Below are 24,807 nucleotides of genomic sequence, written 5' to 3'. Positions count from 1 at the left end.
TATCACGTTTAATTGAAATCCAAACAACCATGTGTAGCCATTGGCTACCGTATGTGAGGGCACAGACTTTCCTTGACAGGGACGGACGTAACCAAAGATGTAATGCGGACCGGGGTGGGTGGGGGGTAGTTGGCGAGTAACGGTTATGGTAACGTTTCTTAAAAGTAGAATTTCTGCGGGGCGCCTGGGTGGCGCAGTCGGTTAAGCGTCCGACTTCAGCCAGGTCACGATCTCGCGGTCCGTGAGTTCGAGCCCCGCGTCAGGCTCTGGGCTGATGGCTCAGAGCCTGGAGCCTGTTTCCGATTCTGTGTCTCCCTCTCTCTCTGCCCCTCCCCCGTTCATGCTCTGTCTCTCTCTGTCCCAAAAATAAATAAACGTTGAAAAAAAAAAATTTAAAAAAAAATAAAAAAAAAAGTAGAATTTCTGCAAATCACCTTGGACCAACAATTAAACTATTTCAAGCAGTTTCGTAAAGGACTATTTTAGGCACCACTTAGGCCCACAAGACAAACAAAAAGCATTTAGTCGCCAGGGAGAAGTACACAGGCAGCTGACGGCCACCTCACCCTGGTCGCAGGCTGGCAGAGGCCCCGTGACCGCCCGCCCGCCTGTCCCCAAAGAGGGGCCGTGAAGGGCCGCCTGCCCGCAGATGGGACTACTGTGAACGGTGCTGACAGGCAGGAGAGGAAGGACGCCACCTCTGCCGGGCCTTCTGCCTCGAGCTGAGGGAGCTCAAGCAATCGCTGAGCAAGGATTTGGAGAAAAGCAGGAGGCACAACGGTGCCTTCCAGACTCCGACAGACAGGCTTTGAGCCTGGGGTCGGCCGATTTCTAGCTACGGGCAAAGTACTTATTTTCCACCTCTTCATCGACAAAAAAGAGAAACCACCTCAAAGGTCCCCGTGATGGCAAGGAAATCACGTCCCAGTGTTCCCACAGCGCCAGCACAGAGCTCGCACCCGAGGACATTCCTGCTGAAGCTGGCGTCCTACCCTCTCTGGTCGGAGCTGCCTGGAGGAAAGACCCTGGAGCCCTGAGCGGGGCAGCGGCTGCAGCACCCGAGGATGGGGCCACGGGGGCTTACCTTTGACCCCGACCTGGCAATCGTCCCCAGGTTGGACACCAGCTCCTCCTGTGTCATCCCGATGCCAGTGTCCTGAGGAGAGAGGCACGCTAAGCTCCGGGCTACCAGCACGTGGGGAGCGGGGACAGACACGGGCGGACAGCCCCAGGGGCAAGAAGCATCAGTTGTAGCTGCCAGTGAGGACCCAGAGAAGTCACACCCCACACGTCATCAGAGAGATTAATTCTAGTCACATGGGCCAGGCCACACTAGAACGCTCCCCACTAGCAGACACACACAGACCAAAGAGACAGAGTCCACAAACACAGCTGCACAGACTGTGGTACTTGATTTTTAACAAAGGTTCCAAGATAATTCGGTGGGGGAAAGGAAAGCAGACAGCGCTGAAACCAGGCAGCCACGGGCACTCGACCCTGGCCCTCCCCTTACACCACACCCCAAACAGACTGCAGACCCAGAGCAGGAGCGAAGACTGCAGAACTTCTAGAAAAAAACACAGGGGGAAATCTCTGACCGTGGAAGAGGCAGAGATTGCTGAGGCTACCGAAAGGACAAAAGAGGGAACGAAAAGGTGATAAACTGGACTTCATTACAATTTGCTTCACAAAAATCACCTCTAAGAAAACAAAAAGGCAAGCCACAGAATGGGAAAAGGGTGTCTGCAAAGCGCGTATCTGATATGGAGCTTCTGTCCAGAATATATGAAGAACTCTTACAACTCAACAGAAAAAAACAACTTGACTAAAAACGAACCAAAAATCTGGACACAGGAATATACAGAAATGGCAAAGAGACACGAGAAGATGCTCAGCATTAACCCTCAATCATCAGGGAAATGCAAATTAACCACAATGGGACTCACAGCTCATCCACTATGATGGCTAAAATTTAAAAGGCTGACAACAACAGGTGTCGGCAGGGATGTGTGGAAGCTAGACTTCCCCTGGACATACGCCCCTAACACGAATGCAAACCAGGAGACCACTTCGGGGAAGTCAAAGTTAAACACACACTCACCCAGCAGACCCACTCCGACATACTCACCCAAGAGACATGAAAACATGTGTCCACAGCAGCTTTACCTCTAACACCCCCAAAATGGAAACGACCCAAGTGCCCATCGAGTGGTGAGTGGGGAATGAACCGTGATACGGGCACGGAGCAGAATACTTCTCCGGGTAAAACCAAACAAGCTACTGCTACGTGCTGCACTATGGATGCGTCTCAAAGCATTATGCTAAGTGAAAGAGGGGAGACTCAACCTCTGTTCATATGGAATTCTAGAAAACACAAAGCCAAAGGGACAGAGAGCAGATCAGCGGCTGACAGGGACCACCGGGAAGGGAGAAGGAAATCTGGGGGGAGGAAATCATGATGGAACCATGGTTCCATGAATGTGTACACCTGAACCTGGTGAACTTTACCGTATGTGAGTCTTTCCTCGAGAAAGCTTCTTTAAACAACAGCAGCACAGTAGGCGCACACACGTGGAACGGAGGCAGTGAGTGAGCAAGAGAGCCCAAGGCACGTGCTCCAGCACAGTCCTGAGCGGCCAAACCAAGCTCACTGGGTGGAGGCAGGAAGTCCCCGTCAGACACGTCCGCTCGGACCCCACGGGAGCGCGTCCTTCGGCCTCGCAGACACACCTCCCGCACTTCCAGCCATCATCCCAGGACCCTGAAAGCAGCCGTCTCGGCAACATTACGTCCCTCACGCCCTCTGTCTGATAAGCCCCCCACTTTTGCCTTTCTTTCTGACCTGAACATATTCAAAAGGCCACAAGAGCCAAAAGTATTACTTCATCTAAAGCAAGACTGTTAATCCAAATGGCAGGCTGCAATTAAAAATAGTACCACAGGGGGCGCCAGGGGGCTCACTCGGTTGGGCATGGGGGCTTCTGATTTCAGCTCAGATCATGAGCTCAGGGTCGTCGTTGGGTTCTGAGCTGAGCATGGAGCCTGCCTGGGATTCTTTCTCTCCCTCTGCCCCTCTCTGTCTCACACACACGTTCTCTCTCTCTCTCTCTCTCTCTCTCTCTCTCAAAAGAAAAAAAAGTACCACAGAATACATAACAACAGAGGGGAACTTGCATTACAAGAGAAAAAGCACAGTTGAAAATGTAAAAAGTACATAGAAAATACATGTATGGTTTAAAAATGTTTAGATATGTAAGTAAATGCAGACCCCAAAAACCTAAATTGATATACGCTAAAATGGTAACAGTGGTTAGCCTCGAATGATGGGGTGATTTGAAATTTGCTTCTGTTCGGCTTATCCGCGTCTTCCACATTTTCTACACTGAATGAGCGTTATTTTTACACTACATGAAAATAACAGTTAACGATGAAGACAGTCGGCGCATCACTTGGAGCCTAGAGGCGTAACAAAAGGGCAGGACCTGCGCGCACGACAAGCATCAGGACGCTTCGGAGGGTACCTGGATTGTGATGGTGCCTTTCTCAGCGTCCGTCTGTAAGTGAATCTCCATTTCCGGCAGCGTTTGGCCTTCAGACACCAGCTTGTGCCGCAGCTTTTCCAAGGCGTCGCTCGCGTTGGAGATCAGCTCCCGTATAAACACCTGCGGACACGGAAGGACGATGCCAGCGCCGCAGAAGCTGTGCGGCGTGCGGACCCCCCAGCGTTCTCAGACACAACTCACTGTCCTCGGGGGCAGGTCACAAAATGATGTAAGGCGCTGACAGCCCTGAGGAGGAAACTCTGACCCTCAAAATCAAGCCCGAAGTCAAGCATCAATCTGTTTCGTCAGCTCAAATTTTAAGAGCCCCGGGTGAGCACTTCTTACTCGACTCCTGACCAGGGATGTCCAAATACCTATCCCCCAACCTGGGTTTCTTCTGACCCTTGAAGAAGGACCCATGGCTTTAAGGAGGGTCGAGCATGTGCGGGGAGGAAGGAGCCCCAGGGCCCAACCACCTGTGTCTAGAAAGCACCTTTACCTCAAACAGCACTTCCACCTACACAGACACACCTCTGGGTGCCAGGGGGCTACCTGAATACAGTGCGTGACAGAACAAGGCTTGAAAGTATTCCCTAAAAAGTCCCTTTTAACTTTGGAATATCGTGCTCAAAGTTCCCCTTTGCATTGCAGCAATAACGAGCCGGCAGTGGACCGTTTCTCCTCTGCCACACTGCCTGTCACCCCTCACTCCGCTTCATCTCCCTGCCCCCCTCGCCAAAGGGGTGGGGTCTCCCTCCCACGGCCTCACGACACGACTCCACCACCGCAGAAACGAATCCCAGCAGGGCCCCCGTGCCAGTATCTGGAAGGGATTCTAAACTATCAGCAAGATCAATTAACCCCCAGAGTCAATCTAGCAGGAAGAATCATCTGGGCCTATCTGTCCGTGAAACCCGAATAGATTTTAGTTAAAATCCTCTTGCCGGTAGCTAAGATCCGGACCTGTCGAGATTTAATGTGTTCTCACAGCTAAGAGACTATCTAGCATTTCCCCAGAAGAGCATAAAAATCGTGTGTCCCCCCCTACCCCCAAAAATAAAAACCCCGCTGTGCTGGCAGTGATTAGCAGGTGCCACACCTCTTTCTCAGAGTACAAGGAACGGGCAACAATGTCCAGAAGCTTCTTTGTCTCGGCCTGGAACTCATGTTTGGAAATGGAACCTAGTAATGAATCACAGAAACAACCAATAAAGTTTAATTTCTATTTTCGTGGAAGAATATGCTACGTAACATCCAAACAACTGTTTCAGGTAATGAGCTTTAAACGTTTTTCACAAGAGTACACAAACAAGGAAGAAACCAAGCCATCGGGGCTCTCAGGAGGCCTCAGCAAGGAACGAGCCAGTGGGTCCGCTCCGTCCACAGAAAGGGGCAAAGGGAGCCTCCTCCACTTCCTGCCACTCACCTGTCTTGCGGGACGGCCACCTCAAGGGAACATTGAGGCCGGCACTTCCCCAGGCGCCTGGACGTGAGAATCGTACTGCCTCTACCAACCAGACCCCGCATTCTATTCTTCAGAACTGTGGCTTCCAAATTCATCATTCGGAAGACTAACAAAACCTCACTTCTTAACCCAAATATCACAGTGGGTGTTGTCATCTGAAAGCCAGAAATGGCCCCTCTCCACAGACTGCTCTCCCGGGCCCGGGAGCGGACAGGACGGCGTCGGAGGCTGTCCTGCGCCGGCAGGGCCAGTACCGAGTTTCCATCCCGCCTCCAAGATCGTGAGCAGACGTGCCCCAGATCCCCATCCGGGGAAGGACCCTGCCGCGGACTCCCGGGCAACCACCCGAGGGGGGCAAGACACCGGGACGGCGGTCAGGAGTCCCTGCGAAGACGGGAACAGACGATGCTTTGCTTTGGGGAACCCTCCCTCCCACGAAGACCTTCCATCCGAAGCAAGTGGGTGGCTTTACCAATCACTGCTTCTGCCTCAAAAACCTCCCCTCACAGGCCAGCAACGAGGCCACGGCTCCGCGGACCCCGGCCGGCTGAACACAGTACCCTGCACGGTCTCCGTGCTGCGGATGATGGAGTGCAGGGGCTCCTCCGTCCGGTCCTCAGCAGCCTGCGAGCTGAAGAGCCGTGCGGCGTGGAAGCTCGAAGCCAGGTTTCTCCCGGGGTTCCTGGACGGGGCTGGGGTCCGCCAAGGACACAGAGGGGCTTTTCCTGAAAAGACAAACACGCGGAAAGAACAAGCATGAAAAAGACACCGGAAACACAACACCCTGACGTGTTTCCATCTGGCCGCTGCTGCAGGTGCCCACATGGAATTGTCCGAGGCAAGCCGCTGCCCAGAAGACCCAGTGGCACCAGGAGAAATCACAAGTGACTGAACGCTGAGCAGCGTCGGTGTTTCAGCGAAGTGTTGGGAACACAGCCTCACACATATCAAATACCAAGAAAGAGTCCCAACACAGGGCAGAGGTGCGCGAGGCAGGCAGAGGCCTCAACCAGGCACAAACCCACAGACTCAGACACGCCTCGGCGCTCACGGCCCCTCTAGGAGCCCGAAGTAACACAGGCCAGCCTTCCTCACCCTGTGACACCCAGGAAAAGGGGGAGGAAAAAATATACACCTAAGAGGGATCCAAATTTTTACATTAATGGTCTGAAACAGTCTCACCATGTTCTAAAGAATACTTCTTGACTGCTTCTCTTCTTGTCCAAACTCTTTTAAAATTAGTACATTTGGGGGTGCCTAGGTCGTTCAGTTGGCTAAGCCTCCAACTTCAGCTCAGGTCATGATCTCACGGTTCCTGCGCTGGGCTCTGTGCTGACAGCTCGGAGCCTGGAGTTTGCTTCAGATTCTGTGTCTCCCTCTCTCTCTGCCCCTCCCCAGCTTGTGCTGTCTCTCTAAATGTAAATAACAAACACTAAAAAATACACATGTAAATAATTATAAATTAGTACATTTAAAAACCAGAAACCGGCAGATGATCCCCCCCTACCTGGTAATCAGGAAGGGGACTCACACGGTCTCACATTAGTTTTCTGTAATTTCTCGCTCAGCATGGCCAACTGAGGGACCGCTGTGAGGAAAGAAGGCGACCCCCCTATCTGACACTGAGGTCTGCAGCCTGGCGTGGGCAGCGCCATCTGCCCTTGGAGACCACAGAAACGCAGATGCCTCCAGGCTCCTGGGCAGGAAACTCACCTTACTAGCAGCCCCTCAGGACAGCATCGCTCACCTGACTCCAGGCCACCAAGCCGGAGCCTGGGGTCAGTTAGGAGGTGCCTAATGCCCGATGCTTTCAAGGACACACGTCAGACAACGCAAGACACCCCGTGTCAGAGTCTAGACCTACATGAGATGCACCGGCCTGCTGGGTCCCACACACGTCAGAAAGGAATGAATTCGAATGTCCACAAAGGACCTGGAGGGTTCGAAGCCCAACATATCAACATCCACGTTCCTACAAGGTATAAAAACTTGCCTTTTCTTTAAGTTTACTCCTAGACTTACAAATAACATGACCTTAGCCTTTATCTCTATGCAGAACACCTTGAAAACGCCTACTCTGATTCAGAAAATACTCAATTTCCAACAAGTCTGAACGTGTAATTCTCTGGAAAGAAAAGAAAGAACAGAAAGCTGGGGCACTCCTAGAATGAAATGCAACTCGGTTAGAGGGTTTGGTGAACACTCTGCACCAAGCCAGGAGTGACACAGCCCCCGTGACCCCAGGCAGCACCTCCCCACCCCATGACCCCAGTGAGTTGTCCCACTGCCTCCTGCCAGGGACGCGTTCCCCACAAAAGCTGGGCCCCTGCTCTGAAGCAGGGCAGGACTTAGGGAGAAAACTGATGGGACTGGGATAAGGAGGAATGGGTGAGGGAGGAGAGCCAGGGTCAGCCTCAGGACGGGATGAGGGTTCAAGTTCCACAGGGGCCCTGCTGACTTATGAGCGTCTGGCCCCAAGGCGGGTCGCGCATCAGAGACAGGAGCAGCCAGGGCCTCAGTGGAGCCAACAGCCCTTCGGAAGTCCTCCTCCCCTTCCTCCTCCTCCACCCTGGGCTGACTGGCACCCCCCCCCCCACCGCCTAGCCACCGGAAGGGACAGAGGTGTGGTGCTCAGGAGTCTTCTGCCAGTGGGAAGGTGGGAGGTAGCACTCATCAGGGCTCCCCCTCCCCCGCCCCCCACCATGCCGCGAGGGCAACTCCCGCTGTCCCATCCAGCCCCCGGTGCCCGCATCTCGATGGGTTCAAAAGCCTTGGAGGGGGTCTCCCTGTCTGCAGTCCCATTTCTTCCAATCTGTCCCTTAAATTTCTATACGTCACTCTTCCGGCGACAATTCCAACGGTTATTTCCCCAATTCTGAAGACTCATTCCTGAACGCAACCCTGTCAACTCTAAATGCTTCCGGCTGGTATTCCCTGCCCTCCAGCAAGCAACATCCTCCGAATTTTCTGGAATCCTACCTCCTCCTGCCCCTCACACCCCCAACCTGCATGGTCACCAGCACTGGGGTACCTGTGCCCCTTTCCCCTACACCACCAAGCTCAGCACACAGGGATCATTTCCCACGTTCCTGTAGATGTACCCCGCAATCATCAGGTAACACAGACGGCCTCAAGAGAAGAAGCTGGTTTTCCACTGGTTAATTCTACTTGGAGTGAAGTACTCTTGACCGATGCATTTGCAAGAAACTACCAAACTGACCATTCACCCCCACTTTCTCTCCCACCTTGTTCTGCTAACAGAGCCTTCTTCCTGTCATGTGCTTTCCGGCCCTCTCAGAAAACAGATCGCATTCCCTCAATGTCTCCCCAAATAAAAGCCGTTCTTACCCCAAAGGAAACCAGAAGGCCCATGAAATCAAAAAACTCAGAGGCGATGGGCTCTCAGTATTTTGAGACTCCTACAGATGGCCTGTTCCAAACTCCAGAGGAGGGAAGCTGTCGGATGCTGGCAGGCCTTTCTACTTCCGGGTCATATTCCATGTGTTAAGTATTTTAATCAAGAACACCCCCCCACACCGCCTCAGGGCAGGGGGAGGGGTTGAACAGGTGATGAGCCCCGGGCAAAGTAGGAAGTGTTGAACCACTAATCGGAACGCCTGAAACTAATACAGCACCGTATTTTATGTTAACTGAAACTAAAACGAAAACTGAACACATCTCACATACTCCATTTCGCCACCCAGAGCTCCTTATTCTTTTTAACGAACAAATAATACTCCACTGTAATGGGCAAGCAGTGCTCAGCCGATGGGTGTTTCAACTGTTTCTAGTCTCATGCTGTTAAAACCAAGGCCCCGAAGTGCCACAGAACTGTGTGCTGTGTGTCACCTTTCATGGACAGAAGGAGAGGATACAGAAAGACTGAGCGTCTCCACTCCTCCGTGAGGAAGAGACAGGAGTTACACAGACAGGAGTAACCAGAAACTTGTGAGACTGTTTCACGGGATTGCTGAACAGAGCACCACAGACAGAGCAGCTCAAACGACAGAAATCTCTCAGCTCACAGTTCAGGAGGCGCGAGGCCAAGGACAGAGCGCTGGCAGGGGTGGCTCCTTCTGAGGCTGCGCGAAGACTCTGTCCCAGGCCCCTCTCTTCGCTTCCGTAGCCTCAAGTGTCCCTTGGCTTGGACACCGCATCTTCCCTCTCTGCACGTGTGACTCCATATGCAAATTCCACTGTTTATAAAGACACGGCCACAGTGGATGAGGGTCCACCCTAATGGCCTCATCTTAACTTGATCATCTGCGAGGACCCTGTTTCCAAAAAGGTCCCACTCATAGGTCACGGAGGTCAGGAATTCAGTATCTTTTAGGGAGGCAACAATTCAACCCATAATGGGTATGTGGGAACAAAACGGAAAGAGTGGAGGGCTGGGGACAGGGTAGCAGAGCTGAGGGGAACGTGACGTTTCTGAGCACACCCTTTCGTACCTGACTCTGAGAACCACAGGACCACAGAGTAAGTCAGAGCAACCCGGGCATGTGGGGAACATTCACCGAGAAAGAAACAGTAGCAAACATGCGTAACTGTATCATAAACAGCGTAAGCATCCTAACCTAAGTCGCTTTGCAAAATGGTACTGGCACCGTCTCCTGAAGTCAGCCTCAAAAAGGCCTGCGTACAATCACCGTGGCAAACCACGAGCCATCCTCAAACTGCCGGATCTGCCAAGGGAGTACCGGTGGACCTCGAGTTAGGAGCAAGGAGTTACCAACAGGGAAAGGGCCAGCCGCCGGCGCGGGTTGGCATCGGAGCAGAAGCATGACTGTCCCGCTATGGACAGACTGGGTGCAGAAACAAACACCGAGGTGCGTGTGGGGGTCCACGTACACATACTTCCTAGCCGTCCGCTGACAGCCCTGGAGGCGGGAGCTCCGGCAGCGACAGCGCCTGTCACCAGCGAGGGCGGCCGCCCCAGAACCGTTTCTCAGCCCACGCCTTGGTCAGGCCAGGGGTGGTGGCCGGCCGCCCTCCCCGCACCAGACCTCGGTTCCCCAGGTCCCGCCAGGAAGGGATGAAGGGCTCACAAGGAGGGTGCCTCACAAGGGCACCGGCTCCACCTGGAAGGCACTCCCAGAGGCAAAGCCCGGGACCATCTGAGCAACACAAGGAGGATGGAAGCCGACGAATAAAAGAAACATCCACGAGTCCACAAATGACTTATAAATAAATGGGGAAGGAAAGACCTCTTCCTCACAACTACAATTAATAAACGTGTAAGGAATGGTGGAAAGAGGCCACCTCCGTCGGGCAAGCGTGGCAGTCGACGCCGGTTACAGGGATAAACTGCTGTTTAAACGTCCTCAAGAAAGAGAACGTTTGCAAAATCTCCACGTGTCCACCACGAGACACCCACTGATTTCAAAGAAAAAGACCAGTGGTGGACCATGAAGAAAATGCCAGGTATCTCCAAATGAAGCCACCCCGCACGAGACGGGTCAACGCCTGCAGTGCCGGTGGGGTGAGAGGGCGTGGCCTCCCCTCCGGCGTGTTCCTACCAGACATGCATCTCAACCTAACCGTAAAATCGTCAGACTAACCCACATCTAGGGACACCCTGCGAAGCCCCGGGCAGTACTCTTCCCAAGTGTCGCGATCCAGAAGGACAGACAGACTGGGATGCACTGAGGTGGCATGATGACCACGCGGCCGTGGACAGAAGAGGACATCAATGGTGAAACAGGATCAGTGCCAGCACGACTGGCACGCTACTTGCTAGCACGGGGCACCGCGACTTTAGCGTTCAGTAACTGCCGCAGGCTATGGGAGGTGTTAACATTAGGGGAAACCAAGAGGAGGGGATCCCAGGCGGTATTTCCGTGAGAGCTCTGTAAAGCACAGAATATTCCGAAATATGAAACAACACCGTGAGGGACATCCTTGCACGTGTCACATTTACAGCCCAGCCTGCATCTGGGCGCACATCTAGAAAGTCACCAGGTCCCAGGTTGGGTCCAGTTTAAACCGCGGTTGATGCTGCCGGGTCACCCTCCAGAGACCATCGGTTTACACTCGGGCAGCACCACGGGAGTGTCACCTCACGTGGCTCCCAGGGTGGTGCTGGGAACGTTTGGATCTCTGCCCATCAGTCAGGTGAGACTTTTGCTGTAGCTGTCATTTTCATTCCCCTTACTAGGAGTGAGACAGACCTGCCCTTATTTATAAATATTTACTCTTTGGGGGCGCCTGGGTGCCTCAGTCAGTTGAGCCTCTGACTTCGGCTCAGGTCATGATCTCACGGTCCGTGGGTTCGAGCCCTACGTCGGGCTCTGTGCTGACGGTTCGGAGCCTAGAGCCTGCTTTAGATGCTGAATCTCCCTTGCTCTCTGCCTCTCCCCCACTCACACTCTCAAAAATAAGATACACATTAAAATTTTTTCTTTTTTTAAAAATGTATTTTAAAAAATGTATTGAAAGTATTTTTTTTTAAATGTTTTAGGTGTATTTCAAGTTTTTTTATTGAGAGAGAGAAAATCCTAAGCAGGAGCCTCACTGGCAGCACAGAGCCTGACTAGGGGCTTGAACTCTCCAACTGTGAGATCATGCCCTGAGCCAAAATCAAAAGTTGGATGCTTAACTGACTGAGCCACCCAGGCGCCCCTGTAAATATTTCCCATTTTCTTTTCTGATGACGGACTTTTGGTATCCTCTGACCATTCTTGCACTACAATCTTTTTCTTATTGACTTGTAAGAGCGCTTTGTGTCTTAACGAAATTAGTCTTTCTTTCCCAGAACACTGTATCTAGTGTTCCAACAATCACGACCCCAGGGATCACAGGCATCGCCTCCCCAACAGAGAAGCAGCTTGGCGGTGGGCTGGGCCGGCTGCCTCAGTCTCCCGGCCACCGGTCCCCTCCCCCTCATTGTCCTCCTTCCTGTTCTGGGACTTGGGCACCACGCAGGTAAGGTCCGGGCTCCCTGTCGCCACATCCAGGAGCATCTGGTCCTTCTGGATGCCCTCCGTGAGCTCCCCCAGGGACGGCTCTCCGACCCCGTTGACCTCAATCTTGGAGAACACCATACTGGTGACTCCACACTCACGGTCGAGTGGCCGCAGGGGTTAATGGCTCCGACGGCCTGGAGGACGGTGAGCAGCTCACTGCGCTAGATGCATTCAGTGGCACAGACGTCACAGAGCTCCAAGTACCAGCACACCCGCTGATCCACCTTCCTCCTGAGGCCCAGGCTGAGCGTAGCCACGGATCCCATGAGGTCGAGGCAGCTGTCCCGGGCGACACACGGCAGCCTCCCCCAAACAGCCTCGTTTGGAAAGGCCTTCCTCACGAAGATTCATGCAATTTTCCCCCGGCCTACTTTTCCTACTCCTGTTGGTTTTTTTCTCCCACTTAACACACTATTTGTGAAATGATTTAATATGTTCGTGATGGAGTAACAGAAGTCCTCACTGTTAGGAAAAAGGAAGAAATAACCAATCCGTATTTCCAACCAGGACTTTAAAACTTTCCAGTATAATTCTGAGATTACATTAATCAACAGCAGTATTAAGAGCAAATCTGATTTGGGGTTAACTTTTCACGACGACTGTAAGAACAAACCAACAGAGCAGTAAATCTGCCCGAACCAGATACAGACACGTGACCTGCACATTGTGGGTCCTCACGCTTCCTCTATACCCTGAAGGAAAAACCACAAGCCTCAGGGCCAGGCTACAATGTCGGAGTAGCCAGCTGTTTGGTGGTCTGGGGGCACACAAAATGGCAACGACAGTTTGGAGTCTGACACCCCCCCACACGGGCCAGTGCTCATGCTGTTTCCTCTGCCAACGACCACATTCCTCTCCACCCGAAGTGTTTCAGGACCTGGTGTGAGGCTCCCCCATCCCCAGCAGCTCAACCCCCTCTTTCGACGGAATTCAGAGTACTTATTTTCTATGCTACTCATTGGAAACTGCTGTTATAAACCAGCTTGTGGCACTTCTACGATTAACTGTTTGCTCATGGAAAACATTTCGCCAGATTACCACCTTTCTTAGTATCAAGCTCAACCAAGGCAAGAAGAGCCACGTTCCTCCGAACACCACAGCCCCTGGCACAGAAGCAGCTCGTTACAAACACGCAACTTACCAGCACGCGCATCGCTAGGTGCAGGCACAAGGACATCCGGTCAGCCACAAGTCGCTCAGGGCTCCTGCAGGGCCACCGGTGACTGGGAAGAGGGATTAAAAGTACAACGGCCTATAGGGGCCGTCAAGGAAGGCAAATGAGTCAAAACACACTGGGTACTTTTATTTTTTATCACTCTTCCCTACGTCAGCCACTGAGCTTGCTTACTACGGTTTTGCTTCAAAACAGCATGTCAAGTAAGTACTGCACTTTAGACGCAGGCATACTTAGTATTTTAAGCTGTGAGCAACAGGCAGACTGTTTTCCTGAATTACTTATCCGAAATGCACAATCTCCCACTTACCACGTGTGATATGGACAAGAACAATTTAACTTTCTGTCTTTACTGCAAAGAGCGCCACTTCCAGCATGGCGGGGTCACAGCCTCCAGCCAAACTGCCTGTGGAGGACACCCATGAACTTAGGAACCACACAAAAGGGCTCCCTAAAGGCTCTGGAGAAGTCAGCCAAAGCAGGCAGACCCTCGGGGAGAGCTGCCACGTGGAAGAAGAGAACAGCACGGGAGGAGGGCACGTTCAACCCAGGGCGGCTGACACAGACACGGCCCCTGAGGAACCGGAGGCAGCACTAGGGGAACCGTAAAAGGTGAAGAGTGGGGAGTTGGAGAGGGTCCCAGAAATGAGAGAGTCAGAGAGACGGAGCCCCCAATTCTGGGAATAAATTCTTCTAAATATCTGGCTGACCCCCTGAACTGTGTGTGGGGGACAAACTGCAAATAGCCCGGTTAAGGCTAAAAGAATCCAACTGCTGTGTTTGCAGCTGGGGTCCAACCAGATTAATAATCCACTTTAAAACAAGAGCTGGGGCACCTGGGAGGCTCAGTCGGTTAAGCATCCCACTCTTGATTTCAGCTCAGGTCATGATCCCAGGGTTGTGGGAGTGAGCCCTGGGTCGGGCTCTGTGCTGTGTGGAGCCTGCTTAGGATTCTCTCTCCCTCTGCCCCTCTCTCCTGCTTGTGTGTGCTCTCTCTAAAAAAAATAATAATAATATTGGGGCACCTGGGTGGCTCAGTCGGTTAAGCGTCCGACTTTGGCTCAGGTCATGATCTCGCGGTTCGTGAGTTCAAGCCCCGCGTCGGGCTCTGTGCTGACAGCTCTGAGCCTGGAGCCTGCTTCAGATTCTGTGTCTCCCTTTCTTTCTGCCCCTCCCCCCTCACGCTTGCTCACGCTCTCAAAAATACACATTAAAAACATAATTAAAGGGGTACCTGGGTGGCTCAGTCAGTTAAGTGTCCATGAGTTCGAGCCCTGCGTCAGGCTCTGTGCTGACAGCTCAGAGCCTGAAGCCTGCCACAAATTCTGTGTCTCCCTCTCTTTCTGCACCTCCCTTGCTCATGCTCTCTCTTAAAAATAAAAACATTAAAAAAAAATTTTTTTTTGATGTTTGGACCAAACACAATTTGTTTATGGCCAGACTTAGCCCTTGACTGCTAGTCTGCAAGTCTTTTCTAATCTTCTAATCTTGAAAATAAAGCCCTTGGGAAAGTTTACCAGCAAAGAAAGAATGAGTATAGCTTTAAATAAAGGCTCCCACTCCTGTTTGGTAGAAATGCATCAGGAGACGACTTCTAAGGAATTAGATGGTCTTTATGACCTTGGGGTAAACGGAGGTTGGCAAACTTTTTCTGGACGAGGCAGGTGGTTAAATATTTTAGGCTTTCTGAGCCCTGTGGTCTCTCTCGCTCAACTCTGCCATTACAGGAGGAAAATGGCCACAAATGTGTGAAAGTATAAGCATGTCTGGGTCCCAAGAAAACTTTACTTACAAAAACAGGCTGGGAGCCTGACCTGACCCACAGACCTTACTTTGCAGAAGCCTGGGGTAAACCACAAAGGGAAAGACTGGTATATTTGACAAAATTAATAACTTCTGTTCATTAAAAAACAAAAACAGACACTAAGATGAAAAGTGAAATGGTAAAGTGCACCTGGGTGGCTCAGTCGGTTAACTGTCTGACTTTTGGTTTCAGCTCAGGTCATGATCTCCCAGTCTGTGAGTTTGAGCCCCACCTCAGGCTCTGTGCAGACAGCTTAAAGTCTGGATGGATCCTGCTTCAGCTTCTGTGTTTCCCTCTCCCACTCTGTCCCTTCCCTGCTTGCAATCTGTGTGTCTTTATCTCAAAAATAAACATTTAAAACAATTTTTAAAAAAAAAAGAAGTGGGGCACCTGGGTGGCTCAGTCGGTTGAGCGGCCGACTTCGGCTCAGGTCGTGATCTCGCGGTCCGTGAGTTCGAGCCCCGCGTCGGGCTCTGTGCGGACAGCTCAGAGCCTGGAGCCTGTTTCAGATTCTGTGTCTCCCTCTCTCTGACCCTCCCCTGTTCATGCTCTGTCTCTCCCTGTCTCAAAAATAAATAAAACGTTAAAAAAAATTAAAAAAAAAATAAAAAGAAAAAATACAAAAACACCTAAGTCAACCAGTCTGGAAGAAAAGATGGGGTGGGGGCACCTGGGTGGTGTATCAATACAATGGGATTAGCAGCCAAAACCAATGAGCTACACCTTTAGCATGAATAAAGCTAAGAAAAAAAAAGCTGACCCAAGAAAGTCCCATCAGAACACACAGTATGGTTTAATAAACTGTATGTGCTTATACAAAATTAGATACATATACATCCATACAAAACAAAAAGCAAGAGTAAAAACCACTCTCTCTCTCAAAAACAAACTAACATCAAAAAAGTGGGGGCTGGGTGCCCTGGGTGGCTCAGTCAGTTAAGCCTGTGACTCTTAATTTCGGCTCTGGTCATGATCTCGAGGTTGGAGCCCCGCACTGGGCTGACAGTGCGGAGACTGCTTGGGATTCTTTCTCTGCCCCTCCCCCACTTGTGCCTTTTCTCTCTCAAAAATAAACAAACATTAAAAAACAACACAAAACAGAAAATTCAGGTCAGCAGTTCCCTCTAGGAAAGAGAGAAGAGGATGCAGCAGGAGCACACAGGCCTTCGAGGGACCTGTTATCTCCATTCCTTCAGCTGGGTAATAAGTGTTCATTTGATGCTTTTTTATAAAACTGCACACACATATGATATGCATTTCTTTTTATGGGATGTGTGAGGCGGGAAAGGGAGACGATGGAAGGAAAGAAGCTTCGGCCTCTCGGGGTCACGGAGCTTGCAGACGCAGAAATACGCACAGCCCCTCGGAGCCCAGCCTGACCCCCATAGCGTCACCCATGGGACACAGCATGGCCGGGACGCTGCACCTCTGTGAAGCCACCCGGAGCAGGGAGCCCTCGCTGGAGGCCACCTGCAGGTATGAATGGAAGGTAAGTGCAGGAAAGGAGGGAGTCAGGCAGGGTCTGGCAGGCCCCACAACTCCATCCATGTTCCCTGACCCAAGGCTCCCCCCCCCCCCCCCGGCGCTATGCTCTGCCTCCGACCAGCTCATTTTCACACGAAGGGGGAGATGCCAGGAGAGCTGCGCTCTGGGGCGACTTCCACGGTACTTCTGGCGGCCCCGTGGGGGCACCGCTCCAGGCAGGAGGAATCGGCCTGACCCCGTGGAAGGAGATTTGGCCACGCTGGCCAGGACCACAAATACACACAGCCTCTCATCTGGCAATTTCGTCCGGGAACTTCCCTCTGTGGGTACACCTGCACTTGTAGGTGACGACAGAGCTGAAAGGCCACGCACCGTAACACTGTACATAACAGCAAATGCCTGGAGACCACCTGAGTGCCCACGTGCTGAGGACCAGTAAATAAACCACGGCGCCTCCCAGCATGGAGGGTGGCTGCAAAGAGAGGAGGGAACAGCGCTGCTACGGGAAGTCTCCAACAGCTACTCAGCGACTAAAACACAGATTACGTAGCGTCATAGAAGACACGTGTTTATCTGCACCTCCTGTATCGTACAGACCTTGGCAGACATACAAGCAACTCCTAATGGAGACAACCTCGGAGGGAGAGGGGAAGTGAGTGGAGAAGGGGACCATGCCGAGAGCAAGACTTCTCAATGCATACCTTCTGAACCAATCAAATACATATAATTCCTCAAAACAAACCCTTAAAGACATAAAGTGGCTGTCACAGAAGGGCCAGCCCCTTCCCACCGACTGTCAATGCTGGGGTCACGCAAAGGCCTGTACAGACACACCAGATGAGGATCCGGGGTAGAAATCCCCGCCCTCCCCCAGGAGTCAGGGGCCAATGACCAAACTGAGGGTCAGCTGAAGATCAGTATACAAATATGTATACAACGGAATACCCTGAAGCAGAAAAATGAGGCAAGTCTCTGTAAAGTATCCTGATGTTCAATTATCTCTAAGACATACTAAGGAAATAACCTGGCCCAGAGCAGGGGTTTGCATGCTCCCACATGTTTAAAAACATATATGCGTGAACACGTACACGGAAAACTACTCTCATAAGCCAAGCATATCTTTGTAAGGACACTCAAAAAACTGGCTTAAGGGGGCTGCCACCAGGAGGGGAACTGGTGTCTGAGGGCAGCAGTGACAGAGGTGTGTTTTCCACTGCACACACCTTTGTGTCTTTAGAATTTTGTGCTATGTACATCAGTAATCGATGCACAAAATAACCTATTTATAAAAACTACCCAGTTACAAAACACACCAAAAAATTTACTAGGGACATAAAAATATTTGCGAAGGGATAGAAAAAGCTTAGGGAAATGTCCCTGAAGACGAAGAGTAAATATTTAAAGACATCAATTCTCTGGGTGCCTGGCTGGCTCAGGCAGAGGAGCATACGACTCTTGATCTCAGGGTCAGGAGTTTGAGCCTCATGTTGGGCGTAAAGTTTACTTAAAACTTTTTTTTATTTTTTAAAAAAATTTTTTTTTTCAACGTTTATTTAGTTTTGGGACAGAGAGAGACAGAGCATGAACGGGGGAGGGGCAGAGAGAGAGGGAGACACAGAATCGGAAACAGGCTCCAGGCTCTGAGCCGTCAGCCCAGAGCCCGACGCGGGGCTCGAACTCACGGACCGCGAGATCGTGACCTGGCCGAAGTCGGACGCTCAACCGACTGCGCCACCCAGGCGCCCCTTAAAACTTTTTTTTAAACCATGCAACTTAATTCTTAAATTCATATGGAAAACTAGATGTGCACAAAAAGCCAAGAATTTTGAAAACCATGAGGAAATATGATTAACTGTGTTAAAGCACGTTAATTTTTTTTTTTTAACTTTTTAAAAAGTTTACTTATTTGAGAGAGAGAGAGCAAATGGGGTAGGGGCAGAGAGCAGGGAGAGGCAGAGATTCTCAAGCAGGCTCCACACTGCCAGCGCAGAGCCCAAAGCAGGGCTCGAACTCACGAAACACAAACCATGACTTGAGCTGAGATCAAGAGTCAGACACTTAACTGACTGAGCCGCCCAGGAGCCCCTAAAGCATATTAATTTAAAGCTACAGTATTAAAGTTAATTTCCTCTCTCACTTATTAAATAAAAAATTCCACATGGACTATAAAAGTGCAAATAAAAGCTGAAAGTACTAGAAGAAAACAGAAGAGGTTTTAAGAACACCTTTACGGAGGGGCGTCTGGGTGGCTCAGTTGGTTGGGCGTCCGACTTCGGCTCAGGTCATGATCTTGTGGCTCGTGAGTTCGAGCCCCGTGTGGGGCTCTGTGCTGACAGCTGAGCCTGGAACCTGCTTCGGATTCTGTGTCTCCCTCTCTCTCTGCCCCTCCCCCCCAACACTCTGTTTCTCAAAAATAAATAAACATTAAAAAAAAAAAAAACAGCTTTATGGATATAATTGACCCAAAGTGTACAAGCCACTGGGCTTTAGCACATTCAGAGTTGTCTGTCCATCACCATCATCTAGTTCCAGAACACGTTATCACCTCAGAAAGAAACCACATACTCATTAGCAATGACTCCCCCATTCCCCCATCGCCCAGCTCTGGCAATCACGCTGTGGCCCTAGAGATGTGCCAGTTTAGGACATTTCGCATAAATGGAATCATACTACACACGATCTTCCGGGCCGGGTCTCTTTCACTTAACGTAAGGTTTTCAAGGTTCGTCCACGTTACGAGGTATCACAGCTCACTCCTTTCTAAAGCGGACCAATATTCCGTTATGTGGCCAGACCACACGTTTAGTCCAGGCAATGGACAACTGGGGTGTATCCACTTTTTGGCTGTGCTGTGAACACTGTTGTACGAGTTTCCGTGTGGATCCCTTGGAGTGGAACTGCTGGGTCGAATGCTAGCTGTTTAACCGTTTGAGGAGTGTAGACGGCTTTCCAAAGTGCCATACCACCTTACGTTCCCGCCCGCAGGGAGAGCTGATTTCTCCACACCCTCACGGATGCTACGGTTGTCACCCACGGTTTTTATTCTCGCCGCCTGAGTGGGGGTGAAGGGCCACCTCACTGTGGTCTTGATTTGCCTTTGCCCACCCTACTGATAGTGATCTCGGCATCTTTTTCTCTAATGATTTAAGAGTGAGGAAACTCTTCCTAAACAAGACACATAACCCTCGAACCATAAATTTATGGAGCACATAAAAATTAAAACAAATAGGATAAATCTTAAAAGTTCTCATCGCAAGACAAAAATTGTTTATGTCAGGTGATGCGTGTTCACTAGACTTACTGTGGTGATCATTTTGCGATTAATGAATATCAAATCACTATGGTGTATGCCTGAAACTAGTATGTCCGTTACATGTCAGTAAAAAAAAAAAAAATTAGAAAAAATTACATATATGGGAGACACCTGGGTGGCTCTGTCAGTTAAGCGTCCGATTCTCGATTTTGGCTCTGGTCAAGATCTCATGGTTCGTGAGTTCGAGCATCAGGTTCCACCCCGCTCCTCCCCCACTTGTGTGTGCGCGCGCGCGTGTGCTCTCTCTCTCTCTCAAAATAAATAAACTTAAAAATAAATACATACATACATACATACATGGGAGTGCCCGGCTGGCTCAGTCAGTAGAGCATGCAACTCTTGATCTCAGGGTGTGAATTCGAGCCCCACATAGGGTATAAAGCTTACTTAAAAAAAAATACACATATGAACAATTAAGAATAATCACACTACCAAAAAAAAAAAAATTAAAGCGGACAGGCAAACGCACTACGAAAAAAACAACGGAAAACGTGGCAGAGGGCCAGCTTCCTTACGAGAAGGTCACTGACAGATCTGCAATAAAAACTCCCAAGAGCGTAAGAGAAAAACGGCAATTCCCAGAAAAGAGAAACATCAATGGCCCTGAATCAAAGACAAAGAGGCTTTACCACCCTCAGGACTAAAGAGATGCATTTTAAAACACGACAGCATTTTCACTGTCAGACTGACAAACTGTTAAAATATGTTAGGCTCGCGCTGGCGAAGGTGTGAGAAGCGGCAGGCGGTCGCTCCCCAGGCCCGTGACGGAAAGCAAACGTGGCAACGACCCGGACGCCCGTCAGGAAAGGGCTGAGTGAGGGGGCCCCGCACGGCGGGGGGCGGGGGGGGGGGGGACAGCAGAGCTCTCGGCAGCGGCAGCGACGGGAAACGGACCCCGAGACACATCACAGGACGGGTCGGGAGGCCCGGGGCGCTGTGCCCAGGGCGGAGGCTTTTTCGGGCACCACCGCGCAGCACACTGAGGGTGGAAGGTTTTTTTTCCCCGGTACCAACTAGGTCTGGAAAACAGCCTTTCTTCTCCTCGGCAACAAAAACTTAGGATTTTTCTCAGAAAACTCTCTGAACTCAACACCTCGTCTCTCCCATCGGCCAAATCTCAACCCGAGTCACACTGAGCCGGAAGAGACACACTTCTGACCTGATTGCTGTCCAGCGCGACCGAGCACTGGCTCCGGCCTCCGTGCTGTCCCTGCAACGTGCCGGCCCGCTCCTGCCTCAGGACCCTGGCACGGGCTGCTCCCGCGGCTCAAGCCACCCTTCCCAAGCCACCTTCACCTTCTTGCACGCTTTGTTTAGCCAGGAGGCCTTCCCTGACCGCCCTGTTTCTGTCAGGCTCTCCTTCCCGCTTTGGTTTCTTCAGAGAGCTCAGCCCCTAACACCCACGCTGCATTTACTTGTCTCCACCCCAGCACCTTCCTGGGCCGGGATTCTTGTCTGTTTTGTCCCCTGGGAGGCACCAGAGCGGTACCGGGCGGACAGGAGGCAGCTGAGATGTGTGTTAAATGAAGTGATATTGCCACACCACGTGGGAGATGTTCTGGCGGACTAAACCTGACCGTCTCACGTCTGTTTTCCCCGTGATGATGCTAGAGTCCGAGCAGGTCACAGGTCAAAACTTGTGACCCACCAAGTTTGGTGGCTGGTTCTGAAATCACTAAATGTAGGTTAAACCAGAAATTAAAAAGAAACAAAACAAAGCAAAATGGAAAGCAAAAGAACGTATCTCATGATAAAGGTATTTACAAAGAACAAAACAAAAAAAGGTAAAGGCATTTACAAACTCATCTAAGCAGGCACACATACTTGTATCACACACGTATCCTTGTATATAGCAAGTCATGATACGGACGCATTTCTTACAGGGAGCTTATGACAACAAAAGCCTCAAATTGACCCATCTCATTTCAGTCAACACATTTCTAAGTTTAAAGCTTTGGCTTCAGGGGTGCCTGGGTGGCTCAGTCGGTTTCTGCTCAAGTCATGATCTCACATTCGTTTGAGCCCCACGCTGGGCTCTGCAGTGACAGCAAGGAGCCTGCTTGGGACTCTCTATCTGTCCTTCTCTCTGTTCCTCCCCTGCTCACGTGCAACGCTTTCTTAAACTTAAAAAAAACAAATATTCTAGAGGGCTACGCTGAAGCACCAAAAATGCAATTCAAGAACATCGTGTGGCTTTGAACCTAAGACATTTCACTCGAACATAAACCGGGGACACTTCATTGGTCCCAAGCCAGAATTTTGGTTTGAGACAGCAACCACCGCCCTGCCTCAGTGAGACTCTCCTTACAGAAATCGCCTTTCTTACCTGGTATCTGACTCTGGGGCAGAGGCGGGAAATGTCTGTTTTCTCACCAGCCTCACTGCATGTCCTCACCCCGCTTCCTTCAAGCAGCCATTTCCCTTACTTAGTCAAGGGGGGAGCAAAACGCTTGGGAGATTCCCCCCGCCCTTAATTCTGGCCACCTACTCAGCCAGCGACTAATACGGCCTTTGCTAACCTCTTACGTTTCGGTTGGTCTGATCTTCTGCAGATGCACTCAACCCCTCTGGTCCTAACCCAGCGCCTCATGCCCAAGGCCCACCTGGTGCCTCTTGGGCAGTCGGTCACACACCCTTTGTGTATGTGCTTCGCCCGTGCTGGCCAAGGCCCCAGCACTGCGGTTTACAGAGGTGGCCCTGACATTCAGAGTCTAAAGGTTAAGGATCAAACCTATCCTTGTTATGTTATGGTGGCAGCACAAATAGCTGTTTCCCGGGAGGATGAAACCTGAGCCGCAAGAGCTGTCCGCTCATCCTGAAAAGAGCCTGGGAACACCTGAAATCTGCCTACTAAATTCTTGAGCCGGCTGCAGCACAAGAGGCGGGAGGTTATAAATTAGATAGCACGCCCCCCCCCCCCCAAACAAAGTAAGGGCACAGGAAGGAAGCAGAATAACACAACAAAAGAACAAAAGCAAGAAATGTGAGGCTGTGGGATTCATTTTGGGAAATAAAACCAACCTGCGTGAGCAACTACAACGACAACGGGAACCCTACTCTTCTGACGTTTCTGGCACTTGGGGCAGACTCCTCGCCCCTTGGAAGTCTCGCCTCTAAGGCAGAAAATTCCAGGAGATGATCCTGCTTACAGAGATTGTTAAAGGCAGAAGACGGTAACCTGAGCACTACAGTGGCTGCCTCATGACGGGTCCTGGAAACGTCACTGGTGAGAACAAGAGCATCCTCGAGATTAGGAAACAGGGCTGAGGGGCTGTGGTGTCTCCAAAGTTACAAAGCCACGTGAAATGACCAACCCGCTACCCTCTCCACCACACAACACAATCATTTGCTTTTGGAGACCAAGTCTGTTTCTCGTTTTTTTTTTTTTTTTAAGTTTATTTATTTGGGGGGGGGGGTGGGGTGGCGAGTAGGGGAGGGGCATAGAAGGGAGAGAGAATCCCAAAGCTGGCTCTGCATTGTCAGCACAGAGCCCGACGCGAGGCTTGATTCCACCACCACGAGATCATGACCTGAGCTGCAATCAAGACTCAGAGGCTCAACCGAATGAGCCACCCAGGTGCTCCCTGTTGCTGATTTTTCAGGCTCATCATCTCTTGTTTGGGAGGTGGCATTCTTGTTTGTCTACCAGCTACTTCTGTTACTTGTTGGAACTGGTGAAAAAGTCTGATGGCAGTTTAGGTTTTTTACTACTAACGTTACATTTTCATGATTGCCCAGGTTCTGATAGCCCTAACTCCCTGTAATAATGACATTTTACCAGGCGAAGGAAGTGTTGGTTCCCAACTACCAATCAACGTAAGATTCACCAGCGACGTTATCTGTAACCAGCCACCTGGTCCTGAGGGCGTGCAGAAAATCAGGTGTGTGGACCTCACGGTGCCTGCAGCTGGGCGCTTCCAGCACTGGCCCAGGTCTGGCACTGTGACCACCCTGACAATTACAGAAAATGATCCACAAGTTGACATCTAACAGAACAGAAAGGACATAATTTTCAACCTTATTCACACTCACTCCCCTATACTATTTCTCGTCAAACCCAATCATTCAGAATGGGGCCTTACCTTGCATCTGTGCTCTCAAGACACGGCCCATGACCCTCTCTTCTAGGAGACCCACACAAGCAACCATCCACGTGTTTCTGCACTCCCTGTCTGGCCAGAGGCCTCCAATATGCCCCGAACACTCGGCAGCCACATGCTCCTACTTAACCTACGACCGCAACAGCACATCATCAGTCACATCATCTCTGAAGTCCCAGAGAGCATTCAAAATATTTTGAGGGGCACCCGGGTAGCTCAACTGGTTAAGCATCCTAACTCTTAATAGCAGCTCACGTCGTGATCTCGAGGTTCTTGAGTTTGAGCCCTGCAGTGGGCTATGCAAAACCTTTAAAAATTATTGCATAAAGGGGTGCCTGGGTGGCTCAGTTGGTTGAGCATCAGACTCTCGATGTCTGTTCAGGTCGTGACCTCGCATTCATTAGATCAAGCCCCATGTCAAGGCTCCACACTCAGTGGAACCCACTGCCCTCCACCGAGTGTGGAGCCTGTTTGGGATTCTCTCCTTCTCTCTCTGCCCCTCCCCCACTCGTGCTCGCTTGCTCTCAAAATAAATACATATTTAAGAAATCGTTTAAAAAAACAGACACCGACATTTAAAACTCAGGGAACAGAAAAAAAGCGCCAAAGATATGAAAAAGAAATTCATATGAGACATACAAATGGCCATTAAGCAAATGAACACAGTCTAACTACTAAGAAGAAAACGCCTTGATATAAGGAGTCTCACTACCTGCTCATGGGAATATAAATTGCTTAAGCTTTTTTGGACAGTAATTTGGCAACATCAGCTAACATTTCAAATACGCACAGACTCTGAACCATCAATTCTAAAACTCGAATTCTAAAATTCTAAAGAAATACCATACATGTGCACAAAGATTTAAATACTCGTCCATCCTACGTGAAATCATTATTGTATTATATGCTAACTGGGATGTAAATCTTTAAAAATTTAAAAAAATAAATCCCAGCTGGGA

The 24,807-nt window shown here is 50.6% G+C and overlaps 1 protein-coding gene across 1 annotated transcript in view; it reads right to left on the bottom strand.

Annotated features, from left to right (window-relative positions):
* Positions 1-24,807, bottom strand: part of TRAP1 (TNF receptor associated protein 1) — a 46,522-nt gene that overhangs the window by 19,716 nt on the left and 1,999 nt on the right. The window contains exons 2-5 of the mRNA XM_047087389.1: positions 5,568-5,732; positions 4,642-4,724; positions 3,522-3,662; positions 1,085-1,156 (exon numbers count right to left, since the gene is read on the bottom strand). Coding sequence (XP_046943345.1) covers positions 1,085-1,156; positions 3,522-3,662; positions 4,642-4,724; positions 5,568-5,732 — 461 coding nt within the window. The remainder of the gene's footprint in view (positions 1-1,084; positions 1,157-3,521; positions 3,663-4,641; positions 4,725-5,567; positions 5,733-24,807) is intronic.

The sequence above is a fragment of the Lynx rufus genome, unplaced genomic scaffold (genome assembly GCF_022079265.1).
Source record: "Lynx rufus isolate CCGP_SWC_20201006 ecotype Redwood Valley unplaced genomic scaffold, mLynRuf1.p SCAF_23, whole genome shotgun sequence".
Classification (NCBI taxonomy): Eukaryota; Metazoa; Chordata; class Mammalia; order Carnivora; family Felidae; genus Lynx; species Lynx rufus.
Note: the sequence above shows the minus strand (reverse complement) of the source record. Positions and strands in the feature narration are given on the sequence as shown.